This window comes from Micropterus salmoides, unplaced genomic scaffold (genome assembly GCF_014851395.1).
Source record: "Micropterus salmoides isolate LMB-PRFRI ecotype aquatic unplaced genomic scaffold, ASM1485139v1 Ms_hic_scaffold_17, whole genome shotgun sequence".
Taxonomy (NCBI): domain Eukaryota; kingdom Metazoa; phylum Chordata; class Actinopteri; order Centrarchiformes; family Centrarchidae; genus Micropterus; species Micropterus salmoides.
In genome coordinates, this window is record NW_024040817.1 from 18505641 (window position 1) to 18529375 (window position 23735).

The 23735-nt window shown below is 40.0% G+C and overlaps 2 protein-coding genes and 1 non-coding gene across 3 annotated transcripts; 2 read left to right on the forward strand and 1 right to left on the reverse strand.

Annotated features, from left to right (window-relative positions):
* Positions 1 to 393: 393 nt before the first annotated feature.
* On the forward strand, positions 394 to 5783 carry si:ch211-199g17.9 (uncharacterized protein LOC108180085 homolog). The gene is made up of 10 exons (XM_038724071.1): positions 394 to 492; positions 1194 to 1238; positions 1328 to 1387; positions 3023 to 3097; positions 3196 to 3243; positions 3430 to 3484; positions 4665 to 4754; positions 4837 to 4900; positions 4993 to 5059; positions 5196 to 5783. The coding sequence occupies exons 1-10, from the start codon at positions 477 to 479 to the stop codon at positions 5288 to 5290; spliced, it is 615 nt and encodes a 204-aa protein (XP_038579999.1). The 5' UTR covers positions 394 to 476; the 3' UTR covers positions 5291 to 5783.
* Positions 2753 to 2884, forward strand: LOC119908197. The gene has a single exon (XR_005445224.1). It is a non-coding gene; the product is annotated as a U8 small nucleolar RNA (small nucleolar RNA).
* Positions 5784 to 5917: 134 nt separating the features above from the next.
* fam83hb (family with sequence similarity 83 member Hb) lies at positions 5918 to 20890 on the reverse strand. Its single transcript, XM_038724068.1, has 8 exons — positions 20582 to 20890; positions 13305 to 13485; positions 12826 to 13158; positions 11876 to 12040; positions 11599 to 11723; positions 10937 to 11491; positions 8492 to 10796; positions 5918 to 7353 (listed from the first exon to the last, which is right to left on the reverse strand). Exons 2-8 carry the CDS (start codon positions 13425 to 13427, stop codon positions 7333 to 7335), a joined length of 3627 nt encoding a protein of 1208 aa, XP_038579996.1. The 5' UTR covers positions 13428 to 13485; positions 20582 to 20890; the 3' UTR covers positions 5918 to 7332.
* Positions 20891 to 23735: the final 2845 nt, after the last annotated feature.

Sequence of the window (23735 nt, forward strand, 5' to 3'; positions counted from 1 at the left end):
TCAAAAATCCAGCATCTAGCATGTTTAAGACACCTTGTTACATATTAGATTACATTAAAAAGAAAAATTTTGTTGAAAAAACAACACTAAATTAAGACCAGGATCAAGATGACAAGTATCATTTTGTTATATTGTGTGTTTTTTTAAATCCAGCTTTAAATGTTGACATTTAAAATATATAGTGTAAGCTCAAGCCTGTGGTAGCTGAAGGGAAGTTATTATCATTCATTGTTGTATAATATAAAACATTCATGGACCTGCAATATTTCTTTCTTTCACTGGCGACAGAAAGTCAATGAAACCATCCACTTTTATCTGCAACTACAACTTTTCTGCTATGAATGTGCTACTGTGGTGCACGCGCACACTTGATGTGTGGCGCCAAAAGCCGCGTTCCGTCCTCGTGCTCACGATAATAGTTAGGACTCTGGCGCTATAGCCATCTGGATAGTTAAGACTCCCCTGGCTGGATAAACATGAGCGAAACGGCAGGTCAGACGACGTGAATATATGTGGAACTATAACGTTAAGTCACCATAGTGGCTAATTTACACTGATCGCTGTAAGAAATATTTTAGATAACATTTAACTTACTGCATAACTTACATGGTAAGTTAGCATCTAAATTAGCCTCCAGTTACTGTTGGATCTGTAACTATTAGCTAAGGCTTGTAAATAAAATATGTTAACAGCTTTGTAATAATACAGTGGGTAAGTTACTTGTTCAGTGTCTTCCTTTATATCTGGCTAATCAACTATTACCGTTAATTAAATGTTAATCTATGTCATTTAGTTTTGAAAATAGTGTTAGCTAACCTAAATGTTATAGGTCAATGTTAGAATTAGCTAACATTAGCTAAAAACTAACCTAAGCAAACTACATTTTATTGGAGATTATGTTACATGTGATAGATACTGTAACTTACCAGTTATCAGCGTTACTATTTCAGTCTGAGCCAAAACCTGAAAATAACTGAATAGCTGCTTGTTTTTTTGCAGAAAGTTCCTAAGTTAGCTTAGGCTAACGTTACTTTAACCAACCTAACTTTTAACCATGTAACCTTAACTTACGTTAGCAAGGCAAGCTTTTCATTGAGGTAGCTAACATTTGTATGTAGGCAAAGTGGAACATAATAGATGGTTAAGACAAAAACCCTTCACCTATCTAAAATGTCTGTTTATTTGCATAACAGGCTTAAACATTGATGACCTGTTTTTTTGTACACTGCTGAAAGAAGGTAAACTTACAAACTTACACAAAGCACAAACGAAACATATCTTGAAAACTATAAACAAGGCTGATAATATTTTCATGCCCTGATGTCAGGTGGAGTGCATGAGCCCAAAGTTGAACAGTTGATGGGCAAATTGAGGAGGCTGCAACAAGGTAGTGTTTGACTGACTCTGACCTACCACTTGTTTTAAATTGTTATTAAATCAGATATTTTTAATTGTTATGTGTACATTGTTTTGATTACTTTAGAGATAAGTCTGTTTACATGGAAGGTAAAGCCCTTTTCAAATCCAATAGTGACATATAGGCGACAAATGGGAGATGGGATTTGTTTTACTAGTATGTCTATACACCTCCACTTACTTTGTATATTGAAACGTTTTTCATCTTGCTAACATTTGAATTGAATTGGTACAAAAACAATGGCAGAAAGCTTCACATGAAGGATTGAACTGCATTGCTAATACTTTGCAGCAGTTTTGCTGTTTTAATATGTAAAATCATGATTATGGGATTTCAGAACATGGCCCTAAGGACACGCTTGTTTACCTGGTTTTAAATTTGCAGGTGCCCCTGTAGGATAATAGTTTTTCACATTTTCAATCACCTGTGAACAGTTTGCAAAATTGGCACTAGTCAAATGCTAGTAAAATATGCAAATGTACTGTGATATGAATTAATTAATTTACTTCACTTAACAACCAAAAAAACAAAATAAAAAACAATAGTAATCTATTGAGAAGCTGGTATTTTTTGAACATTCACTAGCCATTTGGCCTGTGAACTAAAAAGTAAAATTTGCACCCTGCCTGTGAACCATTTTGGTCGAGCAAAATATCTGTTTGTCTTTCCGTCTTCGTGTTGAATTGCGCATTATCGAGCAGTCGTGCCGGTGTGGTATGGTCCATGGATAAATAAACGGTTTGTGCATGATTTATTAGGAGACCATTTATCTAATCAATATCAACCCTCTAATTATAACCCCTAAATCGCTATTCTGTAGAAGCCGACACGGATTACAACTGGTAATTTAGCTAGAACAGGATGTGAAGTAAACATCTAGACATTTCAGTCACTCTTCGTGAAGTAACACTTCCGCTTCCGCTTCCGCTGGTAAGTCGCGCTGACTTTTTCTTTTAATTACAAGGAAAACTGTTATAAATGAGCATGTGAACCACGCGTAGCATGTCCTATAGAAGTAAGCTGTTCTTATAAAGTGAAAACGTTTCAACACCGAACGTCTGAGATCGACAAAAAGCTTTGTGAATGTGCACCAATGAGAAGGCTGGTTTGCGCCGACCATATGCTAATGACCACGCGTTTCCTTTTAGATTTTAGAGAAAGTATAGCATTAACAACCAAAACCATCATAAATAAACACAGTAAGGAAAGTTTAAATAACAATACAGTTCACTACACGTAACAAATAAAAGTTGACCACCACCGCTGGTTCATGAAACCGTGAGTGAGACAGCTATACCTACCATACATATGCGTTTCTACAGCTAATGCAGGGTATCTTCAGTGAGGTACATCCTTACCTGTTACTCCTTTCAAGGAGTTTCAGATCATGATGAATGGAGAGTTATGAGATATGATTAATATCTCCATCTTGTAGGGAACAGCAACACCCTACAAGACCATTCTGACAAGTCTGTTTAAATAAATGTGTTCAGGCTTAAAAGCAACTGAGATGGTATGTTATCACAGCATAAACCTACGTTCTGAGAATAATCTTAACACAACAATCATTTTCATCTTTCAGTTAACATTGTGTTTTATTTCAAGGTAAAAGAGCCCTGGAGGAGGAAATTAAGGAGATCAAATCAGTTAGCGACTCTTTGCAGCAAGAGCTGGAAACTTGTAAGACAAAAAAATCATCACTAATAATTTTATTTGATCCAAATGTTTAGTACGTTATCGTTTATTATTACTAGACATTGTTGTTGTTTTTTTTACAGTACAAACTGAAGCATATGAACTTGAAGGAATCCATAAAGAAAAAGAAGGCAAGTCTTATTCACAGTTTTACATGTGTAATTGATTATAGCCCAATAAGTATTAAGATTTGATGCCATGTAGTGTTAATGTTTTGGTTGACTGTGTCTGGAAACACATTTGTTATCTATTGTAAATACACTGACAATAAGTATGAATAAGCTGACGTGCACAATTACTGTGATGTTTCCCTCCAGAGGTGTGCAGGAAGCTGCAGTTCCAGTGTGAGGAGTCTGAGCAGGACTGTGCCAGGTGAGTGCCGCACCATGTGGATAAAGAATACTATTAATTGTCTATATATCTCAGCTATAGGGAGGGTGCATGAGCGTTTAGCTGGATGTGATCTGTCAACATTTTTTTTTTCTGTCTTCATATTGTGAGACCTCAATTGTGTGTTTGTGGTGTGTAACACCAGAGGGCAACAACTTATCATGGTAAAATCCTGGATGTTTTCCTGTAATAAATAGTTTGGTGTCAAACTGTACCTGTATTTTTTAGATCTACTATGAAATATTGATTTGTTTTCTTCAGTCCTGAGGTTGGCTGTGTCAATTAATCAATTGTCGTACTTATTGATTGAAATACTTTTGAAACCGTAATATAATAATATAATATATAATAATATCACTTTTTTAAATGGTACATTTTTATTCAGTGGGATATATTGACTAGAGTCACCTCCACCAAGATGGATAAAGATATTAAAATAACATATGTACCTATGTCTTACTCTACGTATTATTTAATTTGCTGTTTTTTGCAAAGCCCAAAGGAAGGTTTGTTGTTGTATCATCAAGGTTAATGAGTGTGTAGGATTCCCTCTTTTTTCCCCATTTTGGACATCATGTTGGTGGCAGAAAAACACTTTTACATTTAAAAGACTTTTGAGTTTGATACCTCTGTCAACTGTTAACCTTTTTAGATTTATGCTTTTACATGTTGTTTGTTATATTCAATCTAATCCCTACGTGTAAGTATAATTATATATAAGTTATTTAATTTACAAGCACATTTTTATGTATGCGGTCATAGTGTGTGACTGATTGTACTATATACAGCATTCTTGTACATAGTTGTTATGCATTTTTGTGTACTTTTGTGTACTGTCACAGGATCATGTGATGATAGTATTTGGTATCCAGCATTACACGTGGCAGGTTTACATTGTTCTTTTTAGACTTGTTCTTAAAAGTCCATTACCTGGAGATCAACTCACATCATCGTTTACTATATATACAGTAGGTTCAAATGTCAGAAGGCGGATTATGACAGAGGTCTGTGGTGTAATCACTGAATAACACAAGTGATTATCATATTTAATACATGTTTCAAACTTTGCGCCAAGTCTACTGTACACACATTGTAATGTTAGGTGGACTTTTTTTTTCAATGTTTATATCTTCTACTGAGTGAGCAATCGTGTGTTTTGCAGGCTGTTAAAGCAGAACAGGAAAAGTGACGAACTGCTGGAACAGTACAAATGTGAAATCCAGGAATTCAAGCTTAAACACCGGAAGCAGCGGTACCTATTAAACGTGCAATAATATATAACATATACGTTTATTTAGTCATAGATTTACTGGAGTCAGTCTTGTATTTTTCAGGATGAGGTTTGAAAACCAACTTTATCAACTGATAGAGCAGCATAAGAATCTGCACTCTGTCTTTGTAAGTTTGTCGCAATGAGTGGGACTTGAGAAAGATGATAATGTGACTTGTTGGTATTTTTAATGATTCTTGTCTTTCAAATTGTTACTTAGACTCCAGAAAGGCTCCCAGATGAAATAGAGAGTGCTGTGACTACGAAAAGTCAGCTGTTATCAGCTGGTAAGTACCCCTAAAAAATTTTGCACATTCTTCATCAAGCATGCATGCAGTAAAACATTTAGTTTTGAACATAGATGAATAAAGTGTTTTCCATTTCCAACCCCTGTTGTGAGGTCATGTTCTGTGATTCTTATAGAACAAATGAAGTTGGCTCAGCTGCACCGCCTCGCTGAAGAGCTAGAAGAGGTGAAGAAACAGAAGCAGACAGCTGCAGAGACTCAGGACGAGTGAAACTGCATGTTTGCAGGTAGTTTTAAAAAATCAGAGGTAATAGTTTAAACCTTAAATCTCCCAAAGGTATGCTTCTGAATTGAATCAGTCCAAGGGTTGCAAACCTAAAACTTCAGTTAACCTCAAAATGAAATGAAAATAACCAGAATTTTAGTCACGACTTCTATCTTCATCTATACCAGTGACATCCAAGTAAAATGTTAGACAAAACTGTGTTTATTCCCGTGTCGTTGGCACAAGTATTTGATGTTTTTATATTAATTGTTGTATAACCATAGGCCTGTCATCCAGTTTGTTGCTTGAATTTGTGCCAAATTTAATGTTTTAATGGAATATGAAATATTTTACAGTTTGTGACTGGTGTTTTTCAGATTGTCAGGTGCCAGTTGTAGTACCCTGTACGGTACTATGTTCATCTTACTTAAATATTGCGTATTGATATAATATAAAGGTGTTCATATATTTAAAAATATGAAGTGTTTGTTTAAGTGTTGTTTGAGTCTTGTGACATTGTTGTCAAATGGGTTTTATTTTATGAATCTTAAAGAGCCTATAAATGAAAACACTACAACCATTCACTACAATATACACACATATTGTATACATGTGCACACAGCCACATTCAACTTCAGTTTTAAACAGATTTAATAAAAGACTTTTGCAGTATTTCAAATACGATGTAATACTATCTTAGGTTTAAAAATAAAAAAGAATACGTGCGTCTGATTTCCCACCAATTAATGCCAATTAGTTTTTACAGCCACGACCACATATTAATTAATAACACAAGGCACTTTGATAAGACAGTGAGGGTGATAATCTAATTTGTTACTTAGAATATCACCAAGCCATATTCATATAAATATGTACATTACAATCCCGCATAGAAAACAGCGTAACCCCTTAAGTGTCCAAAGAGCAATAGTTCTTCCAATCTTTTGATGAACTGTACAAATACACAATAAACACTAAACAGTTTGAGGCCCAGCTGAGCTGTCAAGCAGTCTGGGAACTGCACCATAGAACAATATCTTTGGTTTAATCGTGTTTACAGATCAACACAGGACTAAAGAGTCCCGCATAGGGCTTCGGCCTCAGAGGTTAGGTGACTTATTTAAGGACACATGACCTTGCTCCGGTACTACAAAAGGCAGCTATCCCTTTTCTCTTCCTTTCCTTTAGAGGTCCTCACTAATTTAAAAGTCTGGCAAGGAAGGAGAAACGGGTGGACGCTTTTAAGTCATTTAAAAATTGTCTACTTTTTACAGTGATTCAGGGCAACTGTAAATACTTTATTTAAATTACTCAAGGCAAAGACTAGTACACTATTTTTAATGCCACTCCTCTGACCATAAAAGCTTGTAGGTCTCCTCTCTGAATTCAACCCTGAGAAATGGGTCCACACCTTAATAGAAAGGTACATACTCTCTCTTGAGAGGGTAAAGTTCGCTACACTCTCTACTTTCTATGGAAGCTCTATTGCTGCCGCCTCAACGTTAGAAAACATACTTTCTCCCTTTTTTGTCTCACTCTTCATTCTCTATAATCTCACAGACTTGCCCTTATATTTTCACCCTTCATCAATTCTGCATCTCATTCTGTTCCTCTTCATATTCTCAGCTTCGCTTTGTGGTTTGGGTTAATAACAGTCCTTCTAACCTTGGTAATGCCCTTGGTGGGCCATTGGCACACGGTGAATCCCAAAGGACACATTCTCCCCTACCCTTTTCTTTTTCGTGAAACATTAGCCCACAAAACCAGTATGCAAGTAGTGTCACTCTTCTTTCTCTCAGTCACCATATATGGTAACAGTAGTAGCAGGTCTTGGCATACAGGCACATTCCAAACTCAATGACTTAAGTTTGTTTTCAGCATTTTTATATATTCAAGTTTTATTACTTTTTGTGAAAATCCAGGAGAGGCTGCATCGTGGAGCCACAGAGGTACTTTGAATGTGTCAGTGGCACATATGGACAATGGGTCTTTTTGATCATCTTGCATAAATAGTTTCCATATAAAAGGTTGCTCCTCCATCTTTTTCGTTATCCCAGGTTATTCCCCATCTGTTAACAGAACAACAGGGATAACAGTGAATGCAACAGAGTATGAACACCAACCCATTTCCATCTGTCCTTTGTTTCCTTCACCTCTTTACTGTCAGTTTTCTGAGGCTTCAGCATACAGTACTAAGTACAATGTTCTGCTTATTATTATATATTTTAACCAGTATATCAACAAAGGTAAAACCAAATTCACTTCAATTGAAACAGAGTAAGTTGTACCAGACTTCTAGTGTCTCTATAAAACGAAAACATTAGCTTGTCCACCAAAATGTATTTTCACAGCAATAAAACTTGCCCAAACACATTATAGTTTATATACATATAAAAGACTGTCCATTGTAAAAATGACTGAACATATTCTCAATTCATCAATTCATCAAAAATCTTGAAATACCTAAACATCAGTTTGGCCGGAGACAATTTAGAGGAGACATGCCACTCAATCACATTTTCAATACAACTCTATAAGGAAAGCCTTTAATGATCAATATGGCGGTCATCCTACCCCTCCCGCTAGAAAGCCAGTCGTCTGCTTTTAACCGCCAAGCGGGAAACATATTTCAGCCAATTGTGTGGTTCCACTGACGTAAGGGTCTGTTTTACTTCTACTATGCATGCGTGGAAGTGGTGAAGGAGAACCGGTCGGGACAAACGCTTTTTAAACCTTATTTTGGGGCAAAGCTGTCAAACAGCGATTTTTATCAGATTTTAATGCTGATTTTATTCATATAGTTTCTATGTCCCGGTGACCAGTGAAAGTGCAGATCTGGCTCCCCATTCATTTAGATAGGAGCCTGGTTAGTCCGAAATAGCTGCCTGGAGGCGTTGCCATGGTGGCGGCCAAGTGGCATGACTTGCCTAAAAGGACTTTGGTCCGGCTCAAAGAGATTGTTTTTTCACATTATACTCTTACAACTGTACTATATGCTACTGACACAAGTTTACTGCATAATGCTGTATTGGATCAACTCAATACAGGATTTGGGCTTTATATTTTAAAGAGCTGGCTTTTTGTAATGTAATTTAAGTAATACATGTCGTTGCTACTTGTGTTGATTATATCTAACACTACTTTTGCTTTTGTTCATATCTCTTTCCCATCCACACTGAAAACATCACCCTTGCATTGAGAGACTACCTCAAAACGACTGTAGACCTTCTTCTCCTTCCTCAAACTCTCTATCCTCTTCAGCAATCCCTCCCGCTCCTGGACGCTGCCCTGCGGTCGCAGAAATCGATTCTTTTTGATAGAGTTCTGTCTCTCCAGCCCCTTCTCCCCAGCATCACTATCTCTGCCTCCTCCTGTTTCTTCTCGTTCTTGTCGGTTCTTCTGGCTGTTGGCTGAGATCTGCTCTAGAATGACTTTGGTGTCATCTCGTAGGTTGCTACTGAACAGAACAGAGCTGCCCGGGGCCTGGTATCGAGATGGGCCTGATGTGCCGGTTGATGACTTGTGATTGGCTGCAGTTTGGTCAGTAGTGGTAGATCCTGTATCTTTAGCTGTTGAACTTTTGCTTGAATCTCCAGTAATCTCTATGACGGTGGTCATGCCCCTATCGTCTCCTGAAGACTTCTTGTCTTTATCCTTGGGCCCCAGGAATCCCTTTAGCCTCTGAGTCTGCTTCTTTAAGAAGTCAAGTGTCTTACCCTCACCCTTTCCCTCCCCAAGTGTGTTGATGGAGGTATTAGATCCCATAACTTTTTGAAGTCCTTCCTTAACGTCATCACGAGGCAGAGTTGAAGAACTATGAGAGCGGCTCTTTTTCAGTTCACTCTTCTCTGCATCTGTAGCGTCTGTGGTCAGAGTCTCCTCACCACAAGAGATGCGACGAGGATTCAGTCCTTTGATCTTCAACGGGTCCCTCTTAAAGATCTTAGGTGAAGGAAGGGGCTTTAGAGACTTGAATATATCCTTCTTTTGACCCTCTGATGCACTCTCCTCTTTATGAGGTTGAGTTGTCTCTGAAGTCTTCAGGTAGCTCGCAGAAGGCTTGGCAGAGATTATGGGTGGTTTTGAGGAACTAATCGAAGGTCTGCGAGTGAGCTCTGCCAGTTTTGCAGAGATGTCTAGCTTCTTTGGTTCAGATTCTGCTGAACTAAGAGAGACAGTTCGGATCTTTGGAGTCGTCACAGTGTTTAGGGGGGGTTTATCAGAAAGGTCTGGCTTTTTTTCAGCAGGCTCTGGGTCTTTTAGCGATGACTCTGTCCCCACGTTTGAGGTTTTTCTCTTGGCAGCCAGCTCTTTGAAATACTGTAGTCGACTGGCTGGGTCATTCATGTTCAGAGATGAGACCTCTTCATTAGTTTTCTCAGGCCCCTCTTTTGCTTTTATCTCATCTGTCAATCGAATCTCCATTTTCTCTTGCTGTGCCTCCCTCTTTTTTTCTTCTTTCTCATTCTCATTCTCATTCTCCCTTTCTTTCTCCTTATCTATTTCCTCAGCCTTCTTTCTCCACTCAAAAGGCTCCCGAGACCTCCTCTTTTCTAGGATCTGGGCCACAATTGAGGAGGTGCGTATTGAGTCTAACTCCTCTTCTTCCTCTGTGGCTGGTTTTAAGCCCAGGCTACTACTGTGTATCTCTGCCTTGGAAGATGAGAAAATCAGCGAAGAACGCAGACGAGAGCTACGCTGGAGGAGTGGGTTAACACGTGAGCGGAATGATTCATGTTTGGACCGGAGGAGATCTGGAGCCTCTTTCATCTCCACATCCACACCCACCTCCCTTGCTGCACCCCGCTCTGGCTCACTCTCCCTTTCCTTCGCCGTCTCCCTCTCAACCGACAGAAGCAGATCCTTGGTTGTTGTTGGGGCAGAGTCTTTACTGTTGCTCTCAGGTAAGATGGGCTTTCCAAAGCGTGGTCTCAGGATATCTGGTCTGGGTTTAGGGGGAACATTCGGAGGCTCTTTAATTCCAAAGTGGGGAGCTGAACTTTCAGTCGCAGTTAGGTGCTGAGATGCAGGAGGATCTTCAAATGTATCAGGCCCTATAGGTTGAGTCAGACCTTCTTCTCCACTGTCCTCATAAGCGCTAAGATAGGAGTGAATTCGCCAACTCCTCAGGCCTTGCCTAGCATCATCATCTTGATCATGCACTTCCTCAGATTGTTTGGGAAACTGTTTCTTCTCTGGTGGGTGGGGCTGCGTGGGTGAGGTGTGACAGGCATACGCCTGCCCTATGGTTGGCCTCTTATGGGAGGAACCTCCTCCATACCTCCCAGCTAATGGAGGTGCCAGATGCCCCTCAGGTGCCCTCAAGTCCTCAGATGAAAAGTAATCTCGGCCATAGTTTCCAGGTGGAGGCTCCAGATCTGAGCGATAGCTTGAGTCTGAATACTGGTCAATGGAGAGGTTTGGAGGACAACCTCGAAGTCTGTCGTAGTGTCCGTGGCCAGAACCTGGCCCAGGCCCTTCAGTGTAGTAATGGCTACTTTGGGTCTGCTCCCTGTGAAGAAAATTCAGTGGTTCTTATTTATTTGATTATAAATTCATTGCTATGTGTAAAGACATGTGCTCACATAAGATGGTCATACGTGTGATGGTTCTGAATACTTATGTTGCAGGTATTATTAAAGGGTTAACTACCTGTGGAAGTCTGTCTCGTTCAGATTATTCATGACTCTGTGCTTCATGTATTGCCTTGAAGATGTGTAGTTTTCCTGGGTTCCCTCTGCATAGCTGTGCCGCTTGAAGCCACTGGAACTCATCTCCATCTGCCTAGAAACTATGGACCTTCCCTGCTCCAGGAACGACTGCTGCAGACGAAACTGCTGCTGGGAATATTTACCAATTGTAATTCCTGCCCCAGGTTCAATGGTGTGACGAAATGGGTCGTTCCTCCGGAAAGGAAGTGCAAGATTACCAGAGTCTCCATAGGGGAAGGCAGAGGGAGTCTCAGGCTGCCTGCGGTAACCTATGGGATTACGCAAAGACTGGGTCCTTTTAAAACCCAACTGGCTGCTGAAGTAACTGCTGGTGCTGCTGGTGTCAGAGACAGCAAGTGCTCCGTTGGATGGGCCAATGACTAGAGGCTCTGACTGAGCAAAGAGAATGCGAAACTCTTCATCAAAGGTGGCAACAAGCTCCCCGAGAAAGAGGTGGGCAATGCAGCGATGGATCTTTTCATAGGACCACATGAAACTATAAGAAAATAAAACAGTGGAGGTAATTGAAGTATTTGCATTTACAGAATGAATGGCAGTTGTCTGTCTTGGCAATTTGATGAACTTATAATAAACAGGACCCACCTGTAGTTGCCACTGAGTACTGCCCTGCAGTCAGTCAGTAGGAAACGATCTTTCACCTGCCCTTTAAATGATTTCCCTGTCCGGGAATAATAGGTTATTCCTACCACAGTCCTGACACGCATCATCTGTAAAACAAAAGTTTAAAAAATGTTATGGACATGTGCAAGCCTAAGTGGAAATTATATGTTATAAATAATTAAATAACCTGATAAATGCCACAGGATTGCCAACTGTTAGCCAATGCATTTGAGAAAATGTGATGAAAAGGCAAACTCACAGGAACTAAGTCCAAGTTGACTTTGCAGTTGATGACCATAGAGACAAAGTTATGGACTTCCAGCTCATCCAGTAGAATGTAAACAGGAACGTGGCGTGCTGCTGCATCCAAGAGGTCAGCAAAAATGTCAACATCTGTGAACTTGTCCATCACCACAGCAATAACCTGGAGCAGAAGAGAAAAACGTAATGTAAGTAGGATTAATAGTTTATTTACTATAGATACTATGAAAAATGTTATATTGAATTAAGATATTGCAAACACCACAATGAACACTTCTCAACCAAATAACATAATGTACATTTAACTGCACTCAGTGTATCAGCAATATAATGTCTGAATCTGTCTATAATGTTTGCGAATCTGCTTGCATGTTGAAACACTTACTTTATGCCTGAACACAGGAGAGTCACACTTGTCGTGACAATAAATGAGACATATACTCTCTAAACAGACAGAAATGGAGGACACCCCACCACACCAACAGGTTTGACTGCTTGTGATATTTGGCACGTATCCTTCATGTTAATTACATTTTTAATTTTGCGTAAGGCCAACAAGAAAGAAATTCATCTGAAAGGGAGTGGTGGCAACGTTGGCAGTGGCAGATAAAAAGTAAGATTAAAGTAACAATGAGATAGCGTAACCCACACATGCACTACTCACTTGCAATCCTTTATCTTAACCTCTTTTAAAGTGATAACATACAGTGCATGCAGAGAGAGAAGGAGGATACTCAGGTAAGAAATTGTGTATATCATTGTGTGAAAAAGTAGTGAATGTGCATAGAAACAAAAACATGTAACATATTTGTAGCTGGACACAACATGAATTTATGAACACGGAATACTTTCATCTCATCTTCAGATGCCATTCTTTCGCTGTTGAAAGCAAACCAGATATGCAAGTGTAACACATCTCCCAGATTCCTATCACATCCTTTCACTTACTTGGCATGCATTCTTGATAAGTCTCCTGGCCTGCTCCTTGATGCTTGGCATGTCTGGTTCGGAGGGGTTGACAAGAGTGGTGACCTCTGTGGGACCCATGAAGCTGTGCTGCGCCAGGGGCCAGCCCAGGTCCAGCCCTGGGGCAGGCACGTCGGACTGCATTGGCCAGTAGGTGTCGGAGGAGCCATCAGCCTCTAGACCTCCCTCATGATATGCCAGCTCTGGGAAGCTGGAGGTCTGGTTGGGAGCCTGGATTGTTGACTTGATATATTCAATTTCTTGCTGTGCCAGAAAATTGACCACATCTGCAGTCTGGAGGAACTCATAGTAGCCCTGGTGTGACAGAAGACACACCCAAATTCGTTACATCAACAAACTAAAAAAATGTATACATATATTAAATATTTAAAATAACTATTAATTCCAAACACACATAAAAGCACACAAATAAAAATTAAAAAACAAAACTGAAGTGTTACCTGGGTGTCATTTTCTATCAGAGCATCTATAGCTAGACGGTACTCCTCACGGTAATGTGGTGCCAGATAGTTTGGGTCAAGAGGGTTTTCACCAATTGATGAAGTCTGAGATCGGTGTGGCATGGTTGCAGATGGGTGGGGTCAAAGGTTAGGGCTCAGGGGTGAGAAGAGGAATTTGAACCTGTGTAGAAAGAAAGTGCACAGAGAAATAAGTTTGATAATAAAAAAATGTGAAGCACAATGCTAATTCAACCAAATATTCCTTAGGGTGATCACAGTATAAAAGCTTAGTGTCAGGCTATACACCCAGACAGATTACCCATAACCTCTTACACAAAGCAGGTTTTGATGCCAAGTCAAAGCCTGTTCAGTTAGTTAAACAAGTAAATTTTTTCATTAACACCTTTAGAAATATTTTCCTTCCCAGACAAGGGCCACGTTTCTAAGTTTCCAAGGCAAATTATTGTAGTAAAGGAGAGAAAGATTATTAAGTTGTGTTTCATGTATCTTAATGCGAGGTTGACGGTTAGTATAACAACCATCAACAACAATAAGGAGCAATACAAATAGATCATTGATACCTTACTAGGGCAAAAAATGGAGACTTTCATTACTCATTGTACATCATCAGGGGCATCTTATCATATTATCTGTCTTCTGTAGTACACTGTAGACATGACTTAGTTTTCGTTAATGGCATCACACACCCTGCTTTATTGCTTGTTTGATGTAATGTTAGAGTAGTATTCAGCAACGAAATAGCACCGATGATTAAATGAAATTCAATCTGGCTTGTGAGAAAACTGTACATAAAGGTAAGAACAATGAAAAACAACAGGATGCGGAAAATACAATGGGAGTAAGAAAGACGAGTCAAGTGAGAGAAAAGGGCAAGGCAGTTTTATTTGTATAGCACATTTCAACAACAGGGCAATTCAAAGTGCTTTACATAAAACATAAAAAGGGAGGTGTAAGTGAGAGGTGGGAAAGGTATGAAGAGGTAGACAGCTTCTCTCATATCTCTGCTCAGTAAACTTTCCAGGATGGTGCGTCATGCTTCGTGTTGCTACTTGGATCCTGAGCAATCTGTCAGCCATTACACACACATTGATTTAGAAGAGCACGGTCTGTAAGCTAATAGCTCTGCCATGACTTGAATTCAGTTAAACACAATTAAAGGTAGTGAAAGGAACATTGTTACATAACAATTTGTGAATGTGCACATGCTCAAATCAGAAAGAGTGTGGAAAAGTAAAGGATTCTCTTCGCAGATCCACAGACCTTAAGAGCCAAGTTCAACATTATTCACATAATTTTATATGTGAATAAATTGATTCATTAGATACTTCACCAATTCTCTCATTCCCAGCCCAAAAGAGACAATAAGCCACCACTGAAAAAATAAGATAGACAGAAGACAACTAAATCGTACAAACAACAAAACACAACAAGAAGGGATATAATAATACGTAGGGCTGCAGCTGATGGTTATTTTCCATATCGGTTCATCAGCAGATTATTTTCACGATGAATCAGTTATTCATTTGGTATTTAAAATGTCACAAACAGTACAAAATGCCACAAATCACAATTTCCTTAAGCCCAAAGGTGATGCGATCAAATAGCCTGTTTTGTCCAACACTTTAAACCCTAAAGATACCTAGTTCACTATTAGTAAGAAAATACAAAAGCATAAAATTCTTACAATTGAGAAGCTGAAACAGGGAAGTCTGTCTGTTGAAAATGTACTCAAATGACTAGTGGATTATCAAAATGTTGATGATCCATATTGAGTTAATTAACAATTAGTTTATACTAGGCCTACACAATTAATCTAATAGCAATGGAAATCGCGATGTCGTCATGTGCGATAACATAACCGCAAAAAGTGTGCGATTTAATAAAACAGTAAAAGTGTGTGAGTTTAATCATTATCTCCGCCCACACCGCCTCTCGCATGTGCCCCTAAAAACTGATAAGCCTACCTACACCCCGCCACTAATCGCTCCAAACCTAGTCCGACTCGCCACCAGAGCAACGACGGAAATGCCGGTGCTCCGGTCGCTCTGTGACAGAGAGACGTCGTCGACAGCTGAAGCGGTAGGACAGAAAAAAACAGGGAGAAGATAAAGACGGTTTGAGTTTGTCTCACTGGCCATTAATATTCACTGTATCAGTGCATTTAGCTGTTAAACATGTTCAACTTTTCACAGAGCCACGTGCTCGTCAGTCACTTTTCGTCAACCGACCAATCACAGCCTGGATGGAGCAGGACATTAAATAAAGTTTGATGTGCTACAGCAAATCATTAAATGTTGAACAACATGATTATTGACAAGTTAGTACTTAGCATTAAGAAATTAGAGTAGTGTAGAGCCTTTTGTTTGCACAAGGATTAAATAAATAAGAACAACCCACAAAAATTTAACAGCTGTAACTGTGATATAATATTCGACTAGTGGTAAAATAGTATACTATTATATGAAATTATAATGAATGTAGTATATTATTGTTATACTAATAGTATACTATTAACTAAACATTATACTCTTTGTTTAATACACTCATGTACAGTTCATCCTCCAGGTTGTGGATAGAGACTCTGCATTAGGGACATTGAGCCAGTGTGCCAATATTTGCTGCTTCTAGCCGCCTCCTCCGTAGAGCAACACGCTCCTGTTGATCTGTTTTACATCTGTTTTACTAGTTATTGTTATAAATATTGTTTAACTTTGTTCAAGTTGAGAAATACACATTTCAAAATGTCAGTGTTTCAGATATTCCTTGATAATTAAGCAAGTAGACTCATAGTACCATTTGTTCCAATATCATCAAATCGCCATTGCAAATCGCAATATTGATCAAAGTAATGGCAATATGACTTTTTCTCCAAATCGTGCAGCCCTAGTTTATAATAACACAAGTTGGTTCAATCTACTTTGGCCATCATTATTTGGCATCTGTTAATTATTTTGTGATGTACTGTAGCGGCATTCAAAAGATAGACTGACACTGTCACTGTTTGGCATTAGATGAAGGAAGAGAGAAAGAGGATGAATACTTGTGACAAAAGGTCCCAGGCTGGATTCCAACCCACAACATAGTTATGTGTTATGCACTATCGACTGAGCCAACCAGGACCCCCCCCCCACCACCACCAACCACCACCTCATTGATATTTGATGTGGTCCTGACAGCTGCATACTGGATGGGTCATTTGATGGTGGAGATGTGGGTTAACACTCAATAGTTCAAGTATCTAAAGTAAGCTTTGGTAAATCTCAAGAATATACATGGCTTCCCTTAGCACATTACAGCTTGTGGTCAAAACAGGAAGTGTTTTTGACTGTGTGGATGTATCACCATGGAAATGTACAGTCTTAGGAACTATGGTTGATTGACAGTCTGGGTACATGCTCAGGGTGTGTGTGTAACCTGGGGTCTGAGTGGCAGCATGAGTAGGTCTTCTGTTAGTTTGTACCTGCTTTAGAAGTGGTTGTGACGTGTTTTCTGTAAACTTTTATGCACTCTTTAGAGATCGGTGGTGATAGCAGAGGGCCTAAGTCCTAACCTGCAGTCAATAAGAGAAGCCGATTTACTCAGAGGGTGAGTCACCGGGTAGCACAGCCTGGCCTGGCCTGCAGATAACTTGCAACAAGCTGCTCAGTGGTGATTCATCTGTTGGAAAATGGCTGACATCCTGTTTCCTTACTACTTTCTAGCCATAGAATTTAGGACTTTGCGGTGTACAGTTCCCTTTTAAAAGTTCCACGGCGGGTAGGGAGGCATGATAGGTGCGCATACTGCTTGCACTAAATAATTTCACTCCTGCAAAGTTTCTGAAATGGAAGAATCACACATACTTTGGTCTGTTTTGTTTTTGATTCTAAAGAAATCTATCAGCTGAGGGCTTGATCTGTATTCAAGTGAAATGTGCTGAGGCAGCAGTGAAGCACCTGAAGTCACAGCCAACAACCATGAACTGAAAGATGCACACCTGCCTGTGCTCGTTGTAATGTTTAAACCTCAGAAAAGCCATGCACGACTTGTGTGGCAACACAACAACAGCCAAAACAACACTGCAAGTGTTTTCAAATTATGAAATAGTTAGTACTGCTGTTACTGTCTTGCCTTTACAAAAATAATGAGGGCAGCAACTAATAATCATTTTCATTATTGAATGATCTTTGATTAATTGTTTACTCCAAAAAAAATAAATAAACAAGTGAAGATTGCCCATGACAGTTTCCCAAAGCTCACTGCGATGCATTTAAGTTGCTTGTTCTGTCTGACCGACAGTCCAAAACCCAAAGATATTCAGTTTACTATCTAAACTGAAGGTCGTGTTCAGCATTTTTACTTGAAAAATTAATTGACAGAATTGTTGATGATTATAATCCACCTTAGAGGAACAAGGCGGATCTGTGCAAATCAACCCTGAGGTGAATATGAGCTCAGTGGGTGACTCAAGAGCACAGAAGCACTAAAGAGAGCCTGGGGGTTTCTTATTCACCCTCCTGACCTCTGGCGCTCTGCAGAATGAAGCAACAGAAGAAGAAGAACGTTAGAAGCATGACAGACTTTCTGCACCTCACCTTGCTAACATGGTATTCAAACAAATGCTGCTCCTTTGTTTGTTGTTATAGCAACAGATAGTGATACATGATTTCACTCTCTTTTCTCTCTCTGTTCCTCGCTCAGTGATAAAGCTTTCTGTTGCACACGAGGATGAGCCTGCCCTAAATGCACAATTAACAAAGCCAGTTTGAAACACTAAACCACCACAGGGTAGGCAGGCGGCAACTGACTGCAGCTCTTTGAGGCTGACAAACCAAATATTCAGATGTGCCCAATGTTTGTTCTGCATTCCTGCATGAACATTGCCACGAGAAGAGGGAGCGAAAGAGTAAGTGAAGAGCTGACAGAGATAAAATTATATCTGTCTCAACATGTGAATATAGAAATAAGCCTGAGGAGATACAAACTATCATGTACAAACTCCCCCCAAAAATATTTCCACTCTCTTTCTGTTTTCTCTCAGACATGCATCCGAACACACCTCACTAAACAAACACTAATTGATCCGGCATACCTCTTTGGTGGATTCATTTTGTGTGATATAATTCGGAGTGAATGGAGTAAGAAAACAATTCTTGAAAACAGGTTTGGAGAGATGAGCCAGTAATCTTTAGATGCTCCTGTCAAGACCTTTCAAAGCCACTTTCATCAGACACACAAACAGAACACCACTTGTTTGTCTCTCTGTAGCTACATCATCACAAGTCAGCCAGACTGTTGAAAGCCACAAAAAAAAATAAAAAAACACAGCTGAAGGTCGCGTGAATGTATACTTTATGTGAAAACCCATAACCTTCAGCAGTGATACTCAACTTACAGACCATTTTGTAATTCACAATAAAAAAAATTGATTCCCACTGGAAATTGTTTTGCTTGTGTATACAATCAGTAAATGTATTATAATGTCCCTTGGCTGTTACTTGGGAAGTTCCATATTAGCCTAACAGCAATCTGTGCAGTGCGTAGAAGAGGTGATACTTGATTCCTGCGAAAAGTTCATGTATACCTGACCCACACGGGGAAGTCTGCCCTCGTGCCTTTCTGCCATCTGCCGGTGTTTTTATCAATGAAGTCTTCAACAAGAGCACTATAGTCACTGTTTCTGGTTAAACAAAAACAAGAAATAAGCACTTTAGCGGACGTACTTTGACGGAGCGCAATTGCCTGCAAGGATTACATTGCAGTCCTGTTTCACTGTTGCCGACTGCAGCGCACTCGCTCAGCACTGGACCAGTTTCAAAAAATGCTGTCCCAATTAGTCACATAGACACAAAAGCATGGGAAAATAAGGTTGAAAAATACATAAATTACCATTTAACATTGTGAAACAGACAGTTTGGTTATGTTTAGGCACCAAAAGTACTTGGTTAAGTTTAGGAAAAGATGCTTTTGGGTGACTTTGTCACTGGCCCCTGGAAACCTGTCATTTTGCAAAAGTGGCCCCTGGTCAAAGCAAGTTGAGTACCCCTGGCCTACAGAATACGCATTTCTAAATGTATTTTACGCAGCAGCACTGCTAGAAAAACAGGTCCTCTGAGGTCCTCGCCCATCTGTTCCAACTGCCTTAATGTCTGCGGTCATCTCAAGTGGAAAACCCAACAATAAAAGCATAAAAAAATTTCTACGTTGCTTCCTCTCCCCCAAAAGCACATTATTGCTCATACATGAATTATAACACCTATACAAGTAGACAATGACCCCTTGTAACACACACAATGCAAACAAAGCTGTGAATGGGATGGAGCCTCGGCCATATGGCTAGTGTGACAAGATGGGATCTAAAATAAGAAGCATACAAGCACAGACACACCACAAAGAAGCTGGCACTACAAACTTTTCCCCATCAAATTACAACCACATGTTGGACTATTCCTTTCCAATGACTCACTTTGAATGAAAGGAGGAAAAGTTTGTGAAGGTGAGGATTAAATCAATATGTTGCTTGTTTGGGTGAAAGCTGCCAAATGAATTGAATCTGTGCATGTGTGTGTGTGTTTGTGTGTGTGTGTGTGTGTGTGTGTTTGCAATACTATCAGAGCTTATAGATTGAAGTCTGTAGGAGGAAGGTGTTAGGTGTCTTCGTTGCGCAACTGACAAGGCTGTATGATTACAAGGCAAAGACTCTGTATTATCTCACCATTTATCTCTAAATTAGAGGGATCTCGAGGCCTAATGAAAGATCTGAAATGCATGCATGGCATTGTACAACCAAGGATTAAGACGTGCTTGTAAAAGTGTCTCTGCTTTTTCAAGACTTATTGATACCTTCCAACAGTACATTACAGTACAGTACAAGAAGTACCTATATTCTCATTCCTGAAAGTGTTCAAAGGATTGGAGATAGAGCAGCACAGTTTGTCAGTGCCACCCAACGCAGAGCATTCTGTGTACTTGGACTATAACAACAGTACTGTTCAGGTTTTGCAATACACAGCAGCTACCTGGATGATAAATCCCCTATAAACTTCACGCTACCAGCATTTCACTTTTTGTATTCCACCCACATTAATGGAGCAATGAAAAGAACAGACATAACTAAGATACAGTTATTGGATATATTATACCAGGAAGATTTCATTATAACAGAATAAAACAGGATAGGCCTATAATAGATTTTAATAGAGCACAGGACAGAATAGAGTAGAATAGCATACCTTTATTACATATAGATAATAAAAACAAGACGGAATAGAACTTACCCTCTGTACAAATAGTTCTTTTGTCCCAGTTTCGCCTGTTTCCACTCCGTACCTCCCAACTTCGCGGCTGACCTTGTCTGTTTTCTAAGTACCGACGGGTACCGCTCGCCTGCTTCACTTCGGTGCGTCACATTCCTCAGATCGGGCAACAACTCCACCCAAACCCCCGGTGTACACCCTCCAGTGTCGTGCAGCTAAGACAGGCCAGGCGAACACGGACTCCAGGGCCCGTGCTGAGCGCTTTACTGGGCGGTTTGAGAACCTCCAGAGCCGCCGCCTCTTCGGCACAGGGCAGCGCGGTGAATGAGGAAGAAGCGGGCGACTCCTGTTAGGCAGGGCTTTCCCACCGGTGTGACTCCGCCTCCCAAACCCGTTGATAACTGGGACCACAAGACCATTGGAAGTTCACTGCTAGTGGCATATTTCAAAAGTACTGGCCTTTATGCCATGGTTGCTCATTTTATGTTGAGGATGTTTCTAAATACTTTTATCCAAAACTCATATGTGTGTATGTGCCAATTTGGCCAACCGCCAGCCTTGTTCTCATACATCTACTCACTATTTCACCATTCTTGCACCGCATCTTTACACTGTTTTTGTCTTGTCTTTGCTCTCATTTTGTTTTGTCTTGCTACTTTATGTTGACTGCATTGAACTTCTTAGCCTACACATTAAATGTAGCACCATTAGCCCAAGAGAAACAAAATGTCATCCCTACTCTTGGCTTGTAGGCTACTGTGTATTGATAGATTTATGAAAGAAGACATTTAGCACAGTATTCCTCATTCAAATGAAAAATCCCAATCAATAAAAAACACTTCACTTCTTAATTCAATACACTCAGCGGCTTTGCTGCTGTTGCCTGACATTGTCTGGTATGACTATTAGCTTATGGTGGCTATTCTTAGTTAACTACAGTGTTGTAACTAACTTCAGTGTTTCAGTTTGCTGACTTGGCTCGTCTCTTTTTGGTGCAACTACATTTTAGTGTTTACATTTTTTTTACTTACAAAACAAAGCATACAGTGGCCCGTTTTTAGCATAAGTTAGGCTCTGTTTCCTTGGAGAACATGTTTCTTACTGAAACACTATGTAAATGAGTCAGCTGCTGTTTTTCTTTATACCAAAACACGAGTCAGCAGATGTCAACAGTTCCCTTTTCCCTGCTGCAGGCCAGTTGGCTCCGTTCCTTCTTCTGTCAAATCGGCTGGATTCGGGAAAGTTGTTTTACTAAAGGTACAGTGTAGATAAAGTAACCATACTCAGATCCAGTGACATTAGTCTCATGGGATATCCCCATGTAGGCCTACATATATGCTATAAACCAGCATTTGTAGGTGAAATTCGATCTAGCAGTGCACAGTAGACCGAAAGGTGAATGAGTATTATGTTAACTGAGCTGTTTTCTTTTTGTCTGAATGTACTTTTCACTACTTCTCTCTTTTTGATTCTCAGTCATTCACCTGTGCTCAAATACAGCAGCAACCATGACATTAAAACAAGGTGTAATACAGATACATCCATACGCCGCTGTGTGTGCACTTTATATGGGCCGCACTTTGTCCTGGAACATGTCTATCTGACAGAACACACCTTGTTTCGTGGCCCTCTGATAGCAACGCACTTGAGTACGACTGTGTGTTCAGTCCTGCTCCTAAGGGTGTGCCTTCTGCTGGAATGTCTGAGCACCAAGTCTTAGTAAGCTGTTATACACTTGCACTGTAGGAGCCATATTTCTGAGCTCTCACTTAGCCCGTTTACAGTTCATTCAAATGTGCAACTGTCCGCATGCCAGAAGTATTAAACAAGAGTTTGCACATAGCTGTGTGAGTGCTTACCAGCTCGTGACAGTGTGCAATGTGTGTAAGACAATATTTAATGAAAGAAGTATGAGTGCCAAGAGAGAAAGTAACCCAAGTATCTGCTTACATGAACAACCTCTGATAACAAACACTAGCAGGTATACAGGAGCTGAAACGTGGGGTGCGGCTGCTGCAAGGAATGTGCTCAAGGCATCTGACCACACCCAACGTCTGTCTCTCTATCTCTCTCTGTCTTACTCCACCTCCCTCTGCCTCGCTCTCCCCATCCTCCTCCCTCTCTGAGTCACCTGGCAGCCATTGAACAGGTACACAGGTTGAGGCAGAGTCTCAGCAGCAGCTAAATCCTGGCCTGAATCTCAACATGCCTGGCAGAGGAATCTGCGTCATCTGGGACTATTCGAATTCAAGCTTTATTGACGTGGCGGTTTGAGTTCAATGTTGACAATGCAGCTGTAGAGAGCACTAACTGTAGGGATATGTAGAGAACATAAAGTTTACTGACAAGCCTTCGAAACTGCTTCAGTGCTCCCAGGCACAGCTTCTATAAGACTGTTCATAAACACCACAAATGTAAAATATATTTCCTCATTTGGTGTTTTGGTGGTGGTGGAGGGAGCTGACTGGCACATCAGTCCAAAATCTCCCATATGTGTTGGGTTCAGATCTGGTGACTGGTTAAATTCAACCTCCTGTAAAACTACACATAACTGAAAGCTTCAGATAAGCTACCAAAGAAATTTGTGGTGATACTGTTTTGTCAACTGCTGTTTCCAAGATCAACAATGAACTTTCAGTTTCAAGCAATATGTTGTTGTACTGGAATAGTGTCAGTGTACTGCAGATGCATCAGTTTATTTTGTACACCTAGCTAAGATTAATGCATTATCTGTTGTACCCATGGTTATTATGTAACAGTACCACAAACTGCAGCCTCTAAAGATAGGATAAGTAAAGATAGAATTTCTCACAGGGATGTAATAGACTGTAGTAGTTTTAACTAGGTTATCCTAATATACTGGGAACATACTGTATTATAATATATGTTAAATATGGTGTCTTCTATGAGAGAATAAATGGAATGCGAATCTTTTTCAAAGTGAGATGAGACAAAAGCACAATAATTCTGTAGGAAATGGAGAGTCGCTTTTGTGTTTGTTTCCTCCACTTGTTGACAACTAATGTAGCTGTTTTCTCAGAGAAGACTTAAGCACCATTTACTTTGATAAACAAGAATTTACTTCAGTGCTGTAGAAATGGAATACAAAGAGGTCACTCTGTGAGTCTGCCGTTGTCTCCTCTCTCTTTCTCTTTCTCTGTCTGGAGCCTGCATC

What these genes read in the sequence shown, in the direction of transcription:
- si:ch211-199g17.9 (XM_038724071.1), top strand. An exon ending in AATCCATAAAGAAAAAGAAG is followed by an intron (nt 3,244 to 3,429) that starts GCAAGTCTTATT and finishes GTTTCCCTCCAG; the next exon opens with AGGTGTGCAGGAAGCTGCAG. An exon ending in AAGTCAGCTGTTATCAGCTG is followed by an intron (nt 5,060 to 5,195) that starts GTAAGTACCCCT and finishes TGATTCTTATAG; the next exon opens with AACAAATGAAGTTGGCTCAG.
- fam83hb (XM_038724068.1), bottom strand. Translation starts at nt 13,427, where the DNA reads ATGCCACACCGATCTCAGACTTCATCAATTGGTGAAAACCCTCTTGAC. An exon ending in TGATAGAAAATGACACCCAG is followed by an intron (nt 13,159 to 13,304) that starts GTAACACTTCAG and finishes CTGTCACACCAG; the next exon opens with GGCTACTATGAGTTCCTCCA. An exon ending in GTACTCAGTGGCAACTACAG is followed by an intron (nt 11,492 to 11,598) that starts GTGGGTCCTGTT and finishes ATTTTCTTATAG; the next exon opens with TTTCATGTGGTCCTATGAAA.